Raw genomic sequence first — 17,095 nt, 5'->3', positions numbered from 1 at the left:
CTAGTTGACTTTACTAGGAAATGTGGATGACATGTTTTCATGTTCTTTTTTTGAATGACAAAAACAATGTTGTCATTCTTTTCTAACAAGTCCAGGAGTAATGCCAGAGAATTCCTGTGGATGTGGCTGTCCAATCTATTCAAGATTCCAAGGAAACCATCTGTTATCCCCCCTCCTCTCCCAGGATAAACCTGCTTCTCCTAATGTGCACCCTCAGTCCTGCAACCTCGGGCTTCCCCACATCGCAGTCACTGCAGCTGGTAATTATCTCTTTGTACAGTCAGTGGAATAACTGCTTCTCTCTCTGTCCTCTGAGACAGACAGGTCTGAGCTGGATTTTCCATCTCATGCCCAGGACCTTCAGCACAGTCTTCGGCACATGATGGGAACTCTTTAAGAAATGCAGGGTAGTATATGATAAGACTGGAGAAGAAAATGCAACCCATTCCAGTATTCTTGCCTGGGAAATCCCATGGACAGAGGAGTCTGGCGGGCTACAGTCCGCAGGGTTGCAGAGTGACACGGCTGCGATTAAACCACCAACCACACATATGGTAGAATACCACTGAGTGTTTAACGCACTTTGGTATCCCCAGAGTATTTTCCTGTACCTTCTATATTTGGGGATTTTTCATCCTTCTTGAAAGTAGCTTTTGTGGTAAATCTCAGTTCTTGTTTCCTTCTTGCCTTCTTGACTGTTCCATATTTGTCTGCTTTCATGGCCTTTTTTTTTTTTTTTAATTTATTTTTTCCATTTATTTTTATTAGTTGGAGGCTAATTACTTTACAATATTGTAGTGGTTTTTGTCATACATTGACATGAATTAGCCATGGATTTACATGTGTTCCCCATCCCGATCCCCCCTCCCGCCTCCTTCCCCATCCCATCCCTCTGGGTCTTCCCAGTGCACCAGCCCTGAGCACTTGTCTCATGCATCCAACCTGGGCTGGTGATCTGTTTCACCACAGATAATATACATGTTTCGATGCTGTTCTCTGGAAACATCCCACCCTCGCCTTCTCCCACAAGAGTCCAAAATTCTGTTCTGTACATCTGTGTCTCTTTTTCTGTTTTGCATATAGGGTTATTGTTACCATCTTTCTAATTTCCATATATATGCATTAGTATACTGTATTGGTGTTTATCTTTCTGGCTTACTTCACTGTATAATGGGCTCCAGTTTCATCCATCTCATTAGAACTGATTCAAATGAATTCTTTTAATGGCTGAGTAATATTCCATGGTGTATATGTACCACAGCTTCCTTATCCATTCGTCTGCTGATGGGCACCTAGGTTACTTTGTTTTAATCTCTAGTCCTTAAGGCGAGGATGAAGTTCTGTCTTGCCCTTTGCTTTTTTCTCTTTTGTACACTTTCTCTCAATTATGCATAACCTCTGTGATTCTCAGATCTAAGTCTCTAATTCCAGTCTCTCCCTCAAACCACGGTTCTGTATCTTCCAGGTATCCTCTCTACATTTCCAACCAGAGATTAGTCTTTAAAGCCAGTGGATCCGTGGCTAAACCCATCGCCTCCCGTCCTGTGTCCGTTATCCCTTGCCGCTTCTCTGTGACCTGGTGACGCCTGTGCTGCCTTCACCCTTGCGTTCACTGAGTCCCCCGAGGCCTCTCTCACGCGGGGCCCGTGTCTCCGTCACCATCACACCAGCGCACACCTCGGCTGTCTCATGCCTGGCCTGCGCTGATGGCATCCACACACTCTCCTCTGTTCCGGTTCTCGTGGCATTAAAGCATCATGTGTGCTGGTACGAGGGGAACTTTTCACACCTAAGTTTCCTCTTAAAGTTCTCACTCAATAATTTGAATGTTGCCTGGGCATTTGATGGTATTAATACACAAATACTAAATATAGTACACAAATACTAAAATGTTTATGAATAATTGATATGATGCCTGGGTTTTGATTCAAATCATATAGAGTGAGAAAGCATGGATGGCAGCATAGACAGATAGGCCAGAGTTGATGCTGACTGTTCTTTATAATCTTATGTATGTTTGAAATTCTGCATAATAAAAATTAAGTCAACACTTTAGTTCTTTATGTGCTTGTAAAATAAAGTCCAAGCTCTTTAAGAATAAAAGCCATAGGTCAGTCCCAGTCTATCTTCCCAGGGTCATTGGCCAGTGTCTCCTTTGTATACACTTTGCTGATCTAGCAGCTCAGCAGACTCCTCAGTGTGTGCGTGTGAGCATCTTTCCCTGATTTTCTGCATTCCTTTAGTCTAGGCACATCGCTGTGAAGCCCCCAACAAATGACAGAGGTTTGGAGATTAAATTCCCCAGCTTTCTTTTCTGGGCGGGTCTCCCAGAAGTCTCCGACGGACTTGAGATTAAATTCCCCAGCTTTTCTCTCTGGGCGGGTCTCCCAGAAGTCTCCGATGGACTTGAGCTCCAGTGGCCTACACTGGTATCTGACTTGAGCACATCAGTATTGCTTTCCTTTCCTTCTTGGTCTCACCTGTCCACTTTTGTACCAGTGCTTCTGGGAACAAGTTGCATCAAGTCCTAGTTTCAGGAGCTTCTTCTGAGGGTTGCCAATCTTATTCAGCTGTAAACTCATCCTTTTCTGGTTCTGTTCAAGCCTGTATCTTGGCCATGCATGTCTCCCCACTTCCCAACTGTTACCTACATTATTGTCGTTTTCAGTCTTAAATTTTAAACAGTGCTAATTTTAGAAAACTTTGAACATAAAAACATTTCAGAGAAAAAAAAGTACATGGTTACAACACCCCATCATTGTTGTTTTCAGTCTTAAATTTTAAAACAGTGCCAATTTTAGAAAACGTTGAACATAAAAGCATTTCAGAGAAAAAAAAAAAAAGTCCATGGTTACAACACCCCAGAGACGAACATTTCCTTTAATCTTTTTGTGTGTGTGTATCTGTAAACATCTGACTTCTTTCCTGGGGCTTGAAGATCCACTTCCACGATGGCTCATTCCCATGGTTCTTGGCAGGACCCCTGGCCCCTTACTGACCTGGGCAGAAGGTTTTAGTTCCTTGTGTATTGGCCTTAGCGTGGGTCCTGAGTGTTCCTACGAGATGGCATCTGGTTCCACCAGGGGAAGTGATTTAAGAGAGCCACAGTATCTTATCATGCCTTAACCTTGAAAGTAACACATCACTTCTGCTTATTCTATTGGTCATACATTGATGAACCCAGGTAAAAAGTAGGAAGAAACTATATAGGGGCGTGAATGTCATGAGGCTGGAATTACTGAGGGCATCTTTGAAGAGCAGAGCTAGTTTGTAATCGGAGCTTTTTGGGGAGTTTTCAAAGACTGCCTTTAGGGCACCTCTTTTTTATGTCTTTCTGGCCTGGCCTCTGTAGAGAAATCATTTGATTTCCCTTGTCACTGTGTCTCACCTGCCTTTTTAAGATCTTAGGTTTCCTTCTAGTTCTCTCTATTTTAATGCTATTGTTTTTCTTTTTTTGTTATTATACTGAAACTTCTCTAATTCTGCAAATAAGACTCAACCATATTTTTAAAGCCACTCCCGTTTATTCCTAATTTCTAAAGTATATCCAATTTTTAGAATTAGATTGTTCCACAGACAGCCCTGTTAAATAATTTTTCTCAGATTTTGTCATTTATATTCAGAACTGTTTCTTTACCTTAAGAAGGTGAAATGTTCTTTTATAACAGCTTCCTCCAGTTTTAGTTGTTCATTAATAAAATCTATCACTCTTCCCTTGGTGAAATAATAGTTTGGGTCACTGATATCTAAAACTATGATCAGATTCTAAGACAGGCTGTGTTCCAGTGGTGAGAGGGTAAGGCTTGAGGCCACAGGCAAAGCCGTAGGCTCCTGAAGTGAAGCCTTTCACAGATTTCTTTCAGAGATTTCTCCTTGGCCGTGAACATAGTTTAAAGCAGAATAAGAATGAAAAGTATTCAGGGCAGCTGATCTAAGCGGCCCATCAAGGGCCTGAACTAGGAATTTAAAACTAGAACTCCATCCATTACTATTGAGCCTCTATCAAACTTTGTGGCCTTTCAGTTTTTTTTTGCAGGCCGTGATGATATTTTCCAATAATTTATCAACACATTTCACATTCATGAAGTCATTTTAGCATGGATGTAAATTTATTGCACAACATTAAATTTAGTCAAACATTAAAAACAATAAGAATAAACATTAAATTAAAAATTTGAGGTACATGTGTCTCTTTCAGTTTGTGTACCCCTGTGTTCATCGCAGCACTGTTTGTAATAGCCAGGACATGGAAGCAACCTAGATGCCCATCAGCAGACAAATGGATAAGAAAGCTATGGTACATATACACAATGGAATATTACTCAGCCACTAAAAAGAGTGCATTTGAATTAGTTCTAATGAGATGGATGAAACTGGAGCCCATTATACAGAGTGAAGTAAGCCAGAAAGATAAACACCAATACAGTATACTAACGCATATGTATGGAATTTAGAAAGATGGTAATGATAACCCTATATGCGAGACAGAAAAAGAGACACAGATGTACAGAACAGACTTTTGGACTCTATGGGAGAAGGCGAAGGTGGGATGATCTGAGAGAATAGCATTGAAACATATATATTATCAAGTGTAAAACAGATCGCCAGTCCAGGTTGGATGCATGAGACAAGTGCTCAGGGCTGGTACACTGGGATGACCCAGAGGGATGGGATGGGGAGGGAGGTGGGTGGGTGGGTGGGGGTTCAGGATGGGGAACACATGTAAATCCATGGCTAATTCATGTCAATATATGGCAAAAACCACTACAATATTGTAAAGTAATTAGCCTCCAACTAATAAAAATAAATGGAAAAAAAATGATACTATGTATGTTATGGTCTGCAGGGGAAACTTGTTCAACAGTTTTATAATTGAGCAATAAAATTAGTTCAAATACTATACTTGTTTTCTCAGTACCTGTCAATAAAAATGGCAGAGTATTGTCATTTGAACATTGCAATTCATCACTGAACATAGTGAAGTGAAGTGAAGTGAAGTCGCTCAGTCGTGTCCGACTCTTTGCAACCCCATGGACTATAGCCTAATAGCCTCCTCCATCCATGGGATTTTCCAGGCAAGAGTACTGGAGTGGGTTGCCATTTATTCGCCAGAGGATCTTCCCCACCCAGGGATCGAACCTGGGTCTCCCGCATTTTAGGCAGACACTTTATCATCTGAGCCACAAGGGAAGCCCCCTTCCTGAACATAATGAGGCGTCCCTCAGGGGGGTGTGCTTTCCACTAAATGTCCCATTTTCATAACTTTGGAATATTTTTATATTTAACTGCTCCTTTTCCTGCCCTTTCCAGTTTGCAGGATGATCTGTTACCTATTTTCTCCACCCTCTGTTCCCTGTGCTGTTCTTTTATAACTTGATTTCTTGTTCTTTTATTTGCTTTGCTTTCATTTTCAGAATGTGGTTGAGTCGGTACCTCAGGCAGATGACTGCCATTAATTGTCTGCACTTACTAACTTGCTTTGCTCTGAGTCTGTCTTTGATAAAGTGTTGAGAGGTATTCCTCTTTTATTAAATATTTGAATTTGTTTGGGCTTTTGTTACTTGACAAACTAAGGATGGTTAAATGTGAGCATGTGCTACAAATGAATTCACAGTCCTGCTTCTCTTGCTGCTGGTCAACTACAGAAAACAATTTTCCTTCCTCAGACTCATCAGTCTCATTTCCTGGCAGACCTTCATCCTCAGAGTCTCAGGTGTATTCAGCTTTACACGGTTCTCCACCTTCTCTGTCCTGTAACCATGCGCTGTCTACATGAACGGAGCCCTCCAATCTGGCATGATCCAGAGCTCCAACCATTCTTGGAGCACAGAATGAAGCAGGGCAAAGGCTAATAGAGTTTTGCCAAGAGAACGCACTGGTCATAGCAAACACCCTCCTCCAACAACACAAGAGAAGACTCTACACATGGACATCACCAGATGGTCAACACCAAAATCAGATTGATTATATTCTTTGCAGCCAAAGTTGGAGAAGCTCTATACAGTCAGCAAAAACAAGATCAGGAGCTGACTGTGGCTCAGATCATGAACTCCTTATTGCCAAGTTCAGCTTAAATTGAAAAAAGCAGGGAAAACCACTAGACCACTCAGGGATGACCTAAATCAAATCCCTTATGACTATACATTGGAAGTGAGAAATAGATATCTGATAGAGGGAGTGCCTGAGGAACTATGGACAGAGGTTCATGACATTGTACAGACCATCCCCAAGAAAAACAAATGCAAAAAGACAAAATGGTTGTCTGTGGAGGCCTCACAAATAGCTATGAAAAGAAGAGAAGTGAAAAGCAAGGAGAAAAGGAAAGATATTCCCATTTGAATGTAGAGTTCCAAAGAATAGCCAGGAGAGATAAGACAGCCTTCCTCAGTGATCAGTGCAAAGAAATAGAGGAAAACAATAGAGTGGGAAAGACTAGAGATCTCTTCAAGAAAATTAGAGATACCAAGGGGACATTTCATGCAAAGGTGGGCTCAATAAAGGGCAGAAATGGATTGGACCTAACAGAAGCAAAAGATATTAAGAAGAGGTGGCAAGAATACACAGAAGAACTATACAAAAATCATTTTCACAACCCAGATAATCACGATAGTATGATCACTCACCTAGAGCCAGACATCCTGGAATGCGAAGTCAAGGGGGCCTTAGGAAGCATCACTATGAACAAAGCTAGTGGAGGTGATGGAATTCCAGTTGAGCTATTTCAAATCCTAAAAGATGATGCTGTGAAAGTGCTGCATTCAACATGCCAGCAAATTTGGAAAACTCAGCAGTGGCCACAGGTCTGGAAAAGGTCAATTTTCATTCCAATCCCAAAGAAAGGCAATGCCAAAGAATGCTCAAACTAAAGCACAGTTGCACTCATCTCACCCGCTAGTAAAGTAATGTTCAAAATTCTCTAAGCCAAGCTTCAGTAGTATGTGAACAGTGAACTTTCAGATATTTAAGCTGGTTTTAGGAAAGGCAGAGGAACCAGAGATCAAATTGCCAACATCCGCTGGATCATCGAAAAAGCAAGAGAGTTCCAGAAAAACATCTATTTATGCTTTGTTGACTATGTCAAAGCCTTGACTGTGTGGATCACTGCAAACTGTGGACAATTCTTAAAGAGATGGGAATACCAGACCACTTGACCTGCATCTTGAGAAATCTGTATGTAGGTCAGGAAGCAACAGTTAGAACTGGACATGGAACAACAGACTGGTTCCAAATAGGAAAACGAGTATGTCAAGGCTGCATGTTGTCACCTGGCTTATTTAACTTATATGCATCATGAGAAATGCCAGGCTGATGAATCACAAGGTAGAATCAAGATTTCCAGGAGAAATATCAGTAACCTCAGATATGCAGATGACACCACCCTTTTGGCAGAAAGTGAAGAAGAACTAAAGAGCCTCTTGATGAAAGTGAAAGAGGAGAGTGAAAAAGTTGGCTTAAAGCTCAACATTCAGAAAACTAACATCATGGCATCTGGTCCCATCACTTCATGGCAACTGCGTGGGGAAACAGTGGCTGACTTTATTTTCTTGGGCTCCAAAATCACTGCGGATGGTGACTGCAGCCATGGAATTATAAGATGCTAGCTCCTTGAAAGAAAAGTTATGACCAACGTAGACAGCATATTAAAAAGCAGAGACATTACTTTGTCTATCTAGTCAAAGCTACGGTTTTTCCAGTAGTCATGTATGGATGTGAGAGTTGGACTATAAAGAAAGCTGAGCACAGAAGAATTGATGCTTTTGAACTGTGGTGTTGGAGAAGACTCTTGAGAGTCCCTTGGACTGCAAGGAGATTCAACCAGTCCATCGTAAAGGAGATCAGTCCTGGGTGTTCATTGGAAGGACTGATGCTGAAGCTGAAATTCCAATCCTTTGGTCACTTGATGCGAAGAACTTCCTCACCGAAAAATACCCTGATGCTGGGAAAGATTGAGGGCAGGAGGAGAAGGGGATGACAGAGGATGAGATGGTTGGATGGCATCACTGACATGATTGACATGGATTTGAGTAAACTATGGGAATTGGTGATGGACAGGGAGGCCTGGTGTGCTGTAGTCCATGGGCTCGCAAAGAATCAGAGTACTGAGCGACTGAATTATCATCTTAACTTAACTTAGCTTAGCTTAAGTTAGCTCCAATCTTATCATCTTAACTTTCATAATACTCAAACTGCTCATGCTATTCATTTCTTCTCATGACTGAGAAAGTCGTAGAATTCTCTACAAGGTGACTTTTTATTTTTTCTTCCTAAAAAAAAAAAAAGAAAAAAACCAGCATCTTTGCCTTCATGAAGTTTGTCCAGGCAGCCAGATCGTCTTCAATTGAGTTTGGCATTTATACATCATAATCATCATTTCTCCCTATCACTTTTCTTCCCATCCACATCTTTCCACTTGCTGACATTTTCAGCTTCAGATTTCTTTCTATTCATCCCCTCTTCCTCTCTTGTTCCTCACTAATCTGAAAGATAAAGTCACCTTCACATATACTCTCTGGGTAACAGAGTTGAAATCATCACCCAGAGCTGCAACAATGTCAGGACCAAATCCAGTTGAGGGCCCAAAATAGGAGTGGGTTTATTTACCAATCAATAACTTTCTTAAACTCTGTTTTAAACTCTGATTAAGGCAAATTAATTGCACGGCCTAGAATTATCAAAGTCTCCTCTTTCTCCTCTCTCCTGTTACATGTACTAAAGGTAATTGGGATTTAAGCATGTAGGGCCCAGATGCTTCTTTCAAATGCTGTAGGTGGTCATAATCATCATCAAAGCAGACTTCATAACTTCCTCTGTTTTATTGACATTCTTCATCATTTATTTTCTGTGGAGCCAATGGAACCCTCTGGGGTGCTTTTGCATCTGTTTGCTAAACACTCTGTCTTGACTGGCCCATGTGAAGAAACACACTTTTCCTCTCTGTAAAGGACGTTTCACCCACATTCTGTTGCAGTGCGGAGCTAATAGCAAGAGCAGTGACCTGAGGGTCCCAGAGCAGGGGACACAGCTTGGAAGTGGACAAAGCCCAGATAGCAGCCACATCTCAAGACCATATCAGACATCTATTCTTGGGCTTCAAAGTGCAGGCCTGAAGAACTGGCTCAGAAACGCAACAAAAGCTACAAATAGTCCATGCAGCAAGGTCTAAAAACACCTAATCCCTGCCTCCCACACCTGCACCGTTAGCCAAAGCCGTCAAGAGTCCTAAGTTAACTGACTCTGTACCCCACTCAAGCTTGAAAGTCCACAAAGCCTGTAAAGCCTGTAAAGCCCCAGCCTTGATCCAAACACTGATTTCCCCTGCTATTTTGTCCCCTCCTTCATCCACTTCTTATTTATTTCTCAAGGTTCCCTGTCCATTTACCAAGATGGTGGAGTCTGAGTGATTTTTCCACTCCAGTTTAAACTATAGACCAGGAAGTGGGAATGACCATTTGTTAGCATTCTTCATGTTCCAACCAAATTATGTGAGGGTAGTTGTAGAGTACATTTTTTCACTTCATTTTATAGGCATTGACATATATTTCTTAATTTTTAAAATTTTCTATAGAGATAACAATCTAGTAACAATCTGAGAAAGGAAGGGAATTCCAGAAAAAAAAAATTGGTTTGACTATGCTTCTTTGACTATGTTAAAGCCTTGGACTATGTGGATTACAACAAACTGGAGGATTCTTGAAGAGATGGAAATACCAGACCACCTTACCTGCCTCCTGAGAAACCTGTATGCAGGTTAAGAAACAACAGTTAGAACCAGTCATGGAATAAATGACTGGTTCAAAACCAGGAAAGAAGTGTGACAAGGCTATATATTGTCACCCTTAAATTAAATTAAATTGTAACAATTTAATAAAAATTGCTAAGTTTTATTTAACTTAAGGAGATCCATCCTAAAGCAGATCAGTCCTGGGTCTTCACTGGAACGAATGATGCTGAAGCTGAAACTCCAATACTTTGGCCACCTCATGTGAAGAGCTGACTCTTTGGAAAAGACCCTGATGCTGAGAGGGATTGGGGGCAGGAAGAGAAGGGGAAGACAGAGGATGAGATGATTGGATGGCATCACCAACTCGATGAACATAAGTTTGGGTAAACTCCTGGAGTTGGTGATGGACAGGGAAGCCTGCCATGCTGTGCTCCGTGGGGTCGCAAAGAGTCAGACATGACTGAGCGACTGAATTGAACTGAAATGCAGAGTACATAATGCAAAATGCTGGGTTGGATTTTTCAATCATATGCTGGACTCAAGATTGCTGGGAGAAATATCAATAACCTCAGAATGCAGATGATACCACTCTAATGGCAGAAAGTGAAGAGGAACTAAAGAGCCTCTTGATGAGGCTGAGACAGGAGAGTGAAAAAGCTGGCTTGAAACTCAATGTTCAAAAAACTAAGATCTTGGCATCCAATCCCACCACTTCATGGCAAATAGAAGGGGAAAAGGTAGAAGCAGTGACGGATTTTATTTTCTAGGGCTCCAAAATCACTGTGGACAGTAACTGCAGCCATGAAATTAAGACGTTTGCGCCTTGCAAGGAAAGCTATGACAAACCTAGACAGTGTATTAAAAAGCAGAGACTCACTTTGCTGACAAATATCTGTCTAGTCAAAGCTGTGGTTTTTTCCAGTAGTGGTTTTCCAGCTGTGAGAGTTGGACCAGAAAGAAGGCTGAGCACTGAAGAATTGATGCTTTATTACTGTGGTGCTGGAGAAGACTCCTGAGAATCCCTTGGACAGCAAGGAGATCAAGCCAGCCAGTCCAGAAGGAAATCAATCCTGAATATTCACTAGAAGGATTAATGCTGAAGCTGATGCTCCAATAGTCTGGGCAACCTGATGCAAAGTCCCTCACTGGAAAAGACCCTGATGCTGGGAAAGATTGAAGGCAGAAGGAGAAGGGGGCAGCAGAGGATGAGATGGTTAGACAACATCACAGACTCAACGGACTGACTCTGAGCAAACTCCAGGATAGAGGGAAGAACAGGGGACTCTGGCATGCAGCAGTTCATGTGGTCGCAAAGAGTTGTAGAAGACTTAGGGACAGAATGACAACAATAACACAAGTGCTGGGGTGTGCAAGGCAAAGTACCTGCTAAGACAGGCTGTGTTGTCGGTGTGGTAGGGTATAAAGAGGAGTGGCAGAAGACAGTTTGAACATGTCTTTGGTTCAATACAGGCTGAACATGTATTTGGCAAGACTCTTAAGAGAACAAGCAAAAACTACCTTTTGAAAGCTGAAAGTGGACTGGTGCCTCCAATTATAAAAATGTTTGAAGACACTGGGGTCCTACCCATCAGAGGTACCTCACTAGGTACCCAGGCATTCAGCTGAGGCACAGAAGGGCCACTCCTTGGGAGCAAGGACCCTATCGGAGATCCAGGCAGCATTCCCTAAGGATAAATTTAAAACTAAAGTAGATCCATCATAATAAATAATAATATCAAATCTGACAGGGCCAAAAGGATCTTCCAGTAACTTCACTGCTTGCAAAAATAAAGGTCAGCCCTGTTTTAAAAGAAGATAATATAACCCAAATGACTTTCAACAAACAGTCACAATGTCCAGCCTACAATAAACATAATCACAACAAATGAAGAAACAGGAAACACAACCCATAGTGAAGAAAAAGAACAGTCAATAAAAAATGACCCCAGGATGTGAAAGATATTGGAATTAACAACAAGGACTTCAAAGAAGCTATTATAAATGTATTAAAAAGCTTAAAATATGGTAATAATGAACAGATGGGAATCTCTGCAAAGAAAGAAAAAAAGTATTCTTAAAAAGCCAAATGGAAATTCTAGAACTGGAAAGTATGAAGTCTAAAATGAAGAGTTCACTGATTAACAGCAGATTGGATGAGTCAGTGAACATGAAGGGAAACTGACAAAGTACCTAATCAAAGACTGAGGAAAAACAAAAACTATGCAAAGTTAACAGAGCCTCAGTGTTCTCTGGGACAATATCAAATGGTCTAACATATACAATTGGAGACCAAAGAGAAGAAAATGGGGCCTAAAAAAAATATTTAAACACATGACCAGAATTTTCCCAAAGTTAGTGAAAACCTTAAACATATACACACAGTGTGAAAATGATACATAACACGAAACATGTAAGAAAGGAAGGTTGGCTCACTTCTCATAAGAAAAGTGAAAACCAGAAAAAAAGTGGGAAAACATTTTAAATATTGAAAGAAAACTACTGTTAACCAAGAAGCATCTTTGCAGTAAAGATATCTTTCAAGATTATAGGCAAAATGAAGGCATATTTAGGTAAACAAAATCAGAGAATTTGTCACCATCAGACCAATACTAAAGAAATAGTAAAGAAAGTTCTTCAGCCTGAAGAAACAGATTTTACAGAAACGAATAAAGAGCTTGGAACTTGGCCTGAGCACATGCACAAATATATAAACACTAAGGAAATAGACCCGAAAAGATACTGCTGTGATTTATGTCCACGAGTGTCCTGCCGACATTTCTCTCTAGGAGTTTTATGGTAACCAGTCTTACATTTAGGTCTTTAATCCACTTTGGGTTTATTTTTGTGTATGGTGTTGGAGAATGTTCTAATTTCATTCTTTCACATGCAGCTGTCTAGTTTTCCCAGCACGACTTATTGAAGAGACTGTATTTTGTCCAGTGTATTCCTGCCTCTTTTGTTGTAGGATGGAATATTACTCAGTCATGAAAAAGAATGAAATAACGTCATTTGCACAACATGGATGGATCTAAGATTATCCCACTAAATGAAGTAAGCCAGACAGAGGAAGGTAATTATTATATGATACTGCTTATATGCAGAAGCTTAAAAAAAGAAAAAAAACAAAAAGACACAAGTTAACTTATTTACAAAACAGAAATAGATCTATACACATAGAAAACAAACTTATGGTTATCAAAGGGGAAAACGTAGGGCAATAAATTAGGAGTTTGGGATTAACAAACTATATATAAAAAAGATAACCAGGAAGGGCCTACTGTAAAGCTGGGGAACTATATTCAACATTTTATAATAACCTAAAAGGAAAAAAATCTGAAATATATATGTATGTGTGTATATATACATACACACAAACACACACACATAACTTTACCACTGTGCTATACATCTGAACATGCCACTGTAAATCAACTATACTTCAATTAAAAAAAGAAGAATAAGGAAGCCTGGTTCTTCATTTTTGGAGGAGGAAAACAAAATGTACCTTGAAGTGTTAGATTAAAATGAGAGGTAAGAATTTATTGTTTATAATATAGTGGGTAGCCAGCTATAGGAATAAATAAAATATTAGTGTATGTTAGTCTGTGTATTTTTTTCCTACCTCTATCTGCTGAAAAACTAGTAGCAACGAGCATGCCTAGTGCCTAGATCTTGGTTTTTAAATACCACCCCGTCCACTGAGAGGCACCTGGGTTCCTAGGTCCACGGCAGGGGAAGTGTAAGATAAAGTCTAGAACATCCTGCTAAGTAGGTAAAACTTTCAGTTCCCCCAGAAAGCAAGAAAATGCCAAGAGTGATGTGGGAACATATCAAAACGACATCGGTTCAGTCACTCAGTCATGTCCAACTCTTTGCGACCCCATGGACTGCAGCATGCCAGGCCTCCCTGCCCATCACCAACTCCCAGAGCCCGCTCAAAGGCATGTCCATTGAGATGGTGATGCCATCCAACCATCTCATTTCTCTGTCATCCCCAGCATCAGGGTCTTTTCAAATGAGTCAGTTTTTCACATCAGTTGGCCAAAGTATTGGAGCTTAAGCTTCAGCATCAGTCCTTCCAATGAATAGTCAGGGCTGATTTCCTTGAGGATGGACTGGTTGGATCTCACTGCAGTCCCAGGAACTCTCAAGAGTCTTCTCCAACACCACAGTTCAGTGCTCAGTTTTCTTAATAGTCCAACTCTCACATCCATACATGACTAATGGAAAAAAACATAGCTATGACTGGGTGGACCTTTGTTGGCAATATAATGTCTCTGCTTTTTAATATGCTGTCTAGACATAGCTTTTCTTCCAAGGAGCAAGCATCTTTTAATTTCATGGCTGCAGTCACCATCTGCAGTGATTTTGGAGCCCAAAAAAATAAAGTCTGTCACTGCTTCCACTGTTTCCCCATCTATTTGCCATGAAGTGATGGGACCAGACGCCATGATCTTAGCTTTCTGAATGTTGAGTTTTAAGCCAACCTTTTCACTCTCCTCTTTCACTTTCATCAAGAGGCTCTCTAGATCTTCTTTGCTTTCTGCCATGAGTGTGGTGTCATCTCCATATCTGAGGTTATCGATATTTTTCCTGGCAATCTTGATTCCAGCCTGTGCTTCATCCAGCCTGGCATTTCACATGATGTACTCTGCATATAAGTTAAACAAGCAGGGTGATAATATACAGCCTTGATGTACTCCTTTCCCAATTTGGAACCAGTCTGTTGTTCCATGTCTGGTTCTAACTGTTGCTTCTTGACCAGCATACAGATTTCTCAGGAGGCAGGTCAGGTGGTCTGGTATTCCCATCTCTTTAAGAATCTTCCACAGTTTGCTGTGATCCACACAGTCAAAGGCTTTGGCGTAGTCAATAAGGCAGAAGTAGATGTTTTTCTGGAGCTCTCTTGCTTTTTCTATGATCCAACGGATGTTGGCAACTTGATCTCTGGTTCCTCTGCCTTTTCTAAATCCAGCTTGAACATCTGGAAGTTCACGATTCATGTACTGTTGAAGCCCAGCTTGGAGAATTTTGAGCATTACTTTGCTAGTGTGTGAGATGAGTGCAATTGTGCGACAGTTTGAGCATTCTTTGGCATTGCCTTTCTTTGGGATTGGAATGAAAACTGACCTTCTCCAGTCCTTTGGCCACTGCTGAGTTTTCCAAATTTGCTGTCATATTGAGTGTAGCACTTTCACAGCATTATCTTTTAGGATTTGATAGACTGAGCCAAAAGGACATCAGTTTAGTTCAGTTCAGTTGCTCAGTTGTGTCCGACTCTTTGCGACCCCATGAATTGCAGCATGCCAGGCCTCCCTGTCCATCTCCAACTCCCGGAGTTTACTCAAACTCCTGTCCATAGAGTTGGTGATGCCATCCAGCCATCTCATCCTCTGTCGTCCCGTTCTCCTCCTGCCCCCAATCCCTCCCAGCATCAGGGTCTTTTCCAATGAGTCAACTCTTCACATGAGGTGGCCAAAGTATTGGAGTTTCAGCTTCAGCATCAGTCCTTCCAATGAACACCCAGGACTGATCTCCTTTAGGATGGACTGGTTGTATCTCCTTGCAGTCCAAGGGACTCTCAAGAGTCTTCTCCAACACCACAGTTCAAAAACATCATTTGAGCCAATAAATTGGATATAATCTGAGAATATGAATAAGATAGTAACACAGCATAACTCATTAAAAAATAAAAATCCATGAGTCCATAATGATAGAAATAATGAATGAATAAGGAAGACAAAGCTCTTCTTCACATTAGAATGTAACTAATATATATAGAGGGTATTATTGATATAAAGTTGGAAAATTAGTAGATGCCCAAAGTGGTAAGTGCTATGATAAGGAAAAGAATATTTACATAATATCAAAATAACTTCTCTTAAGATATTTATTAATTACAATGGGAAAATTGTACCTGTATTGTGAAACACTTAGTGGACACCACTTTAACCCACTTACCAAGTTTAATATCATCAAAAATGTGGTAAAGTAACATCGCGTGCTACCTGGTAACATATGCTAAGATCTGTGCTATAATTAAAAAACATGTTTGGTCTGGAATTAGATCTCTTCAAACCCTTGGAATTACCTGATAGTCTTTTTATATTCATAACAAGCCCCTGCCAAGCATACCTGAGCTCGTGGTAATGTAAAGTCTCATGGGTGAGAAGGTTTCAAATAGCTTCAGGACTGGATCTGGGTGCCAGGAAAACCACCTGAGTGATTAGAGGGTCAGAATGTTCAGCCCTGCCACTGGATAAGGAAGAGGGGCCTGGAGACTGAGTCCAATCACCAATGGCCAATGATTTAATCAACCATCCCTACATAATGAAAAAAAAAATCAGATTGAGGGAACTTTTGGGTAAAGGTGATCTATGTGCTGGATGGTGTTGCCATAGAGGGTGGGCAAGGAAGTTTTGTGTCCCCTACCTCTCACTCCTTGCCCTGTGTATCTCTTCTACTAGGCTATTTCTGAATGTTATCCTTTATAAACATATAGCTATAATCTTACGTATGGCACTTTCCTGAGTTCTGAGTCATTCCAGCAAATCACTAAACCCGAGTGGGGAGCCCCTGCGTCTGCAGTCGGCCTGAAACTAGTGTGGTCCTACTCACGGCTGGCATCTTAAGTGGGGACAACACTGTACGACAGGGCCCCTAACCCATGGGGTCTGTACTCACTCCAGGCAACTCGTGTCAGGAGTGAGCTGGACTGTAGGACACCCCAGCTGGTGTAGAGGTGAAGAACTGATTGTCGGCTGTAAAGCCAAACGAGGTCGAAAGAACATTTGTGGTATTCCTGCCAAAAGCGCCTAAATTGAATCTATTCAAGAAAAACATTCTGCAAGATAACTGGCCTGTCTCCTTCCAAAAGACATGTCAAGAAAGAGCAGCACTGAGAAACTACCCCAGATTTAATGGAGACTAACAAGACAGGACAAACACATGCAATATGTAACCCTGAGTTAGAGCCTTCAACAGAGGGGGAAGAAATCACTGCAAAGGACATTCATGGGACAACTGACCAAATTTGATTATGGAATGTTAGCTAAGAGCTTTGTATCAAAAAATTTCCAGATTTTGATAAAAGTACGACAATTGTGTAAGACTATATTCTTGTTAGAAAATATATATAGTAATTGCTTCTCAGCCTTTTAGCTAAGATCAAGTGCAGTATCTGTTCTTACCAGAATATACATATAGTAAAAATGTCTCCGAATGGCTCAGAAAAAAAATAATATGCATGCATCACTTACATGCATTACACACAGAAAAAGAAAGTAATAAAGCAGATGGGGCAAAATATAAACAATTAGAGAATCTGGGTAGAGGGTATACCCAAGTTTCTGATACTGGTCTTGCAACTTTTCT

General features: G+C 40.9%; 1 protein-coding gene and 1 pseudogene across 6 annotated transcripts in view; one reads left to right on the top strand and one right to left on the bottom strand.

Moving 5' to 3' along the window:
• LOC122673601 (cGMP-specific 3',5'-cyclic phosphodiesterase-like) overlaps positions 1–17,095 on the bottom strand; it is a 70,442-nt gene that overhangs the window by 25,888 nt on the left and 27,459 nt on the right. The window contains exon 3 of one of the 6 annotated variants that reach the window (XM_043871522.1): positions 15,219–15,365. The exons of the other annotated variants lie outside the window; for them this stretch is intronic. Within the exon in view, the coding sequence (XP_043727457.1) occupies positions 15,303–15,365 (63 nt within the window). The 3' untranslated portion in view covers positions 15,219–15,302. Of the gene's footprint in view, positions 1–15,218; positions 15,366–17,095 lie in introns of those variants that run through there. 6 annotated transcript variants of the gene reach the window in all.
• Positions 16,863–16,978, top strand: LOC122673660 (annotated as a pseudogene).

This window comes from Cervus elaphus, chromosome 17, assembly GCF_910594005.1.
Source record: "Cervus elaphus chromosome 17, mCerEla1.1, whole genome shotgun sequence".
NCBI classification, from domain to species: Eukaryota; Metazoa; Chordata; class Mammalia; order Artiodactyla; family Cervidae; genus Cervus; species Cervus elaphus.
The sequence above is the reverse complement of the archived record's forward strand: the minus strand, read 5'-3'. Positions and strand labels throughout refer to the sequence as shown.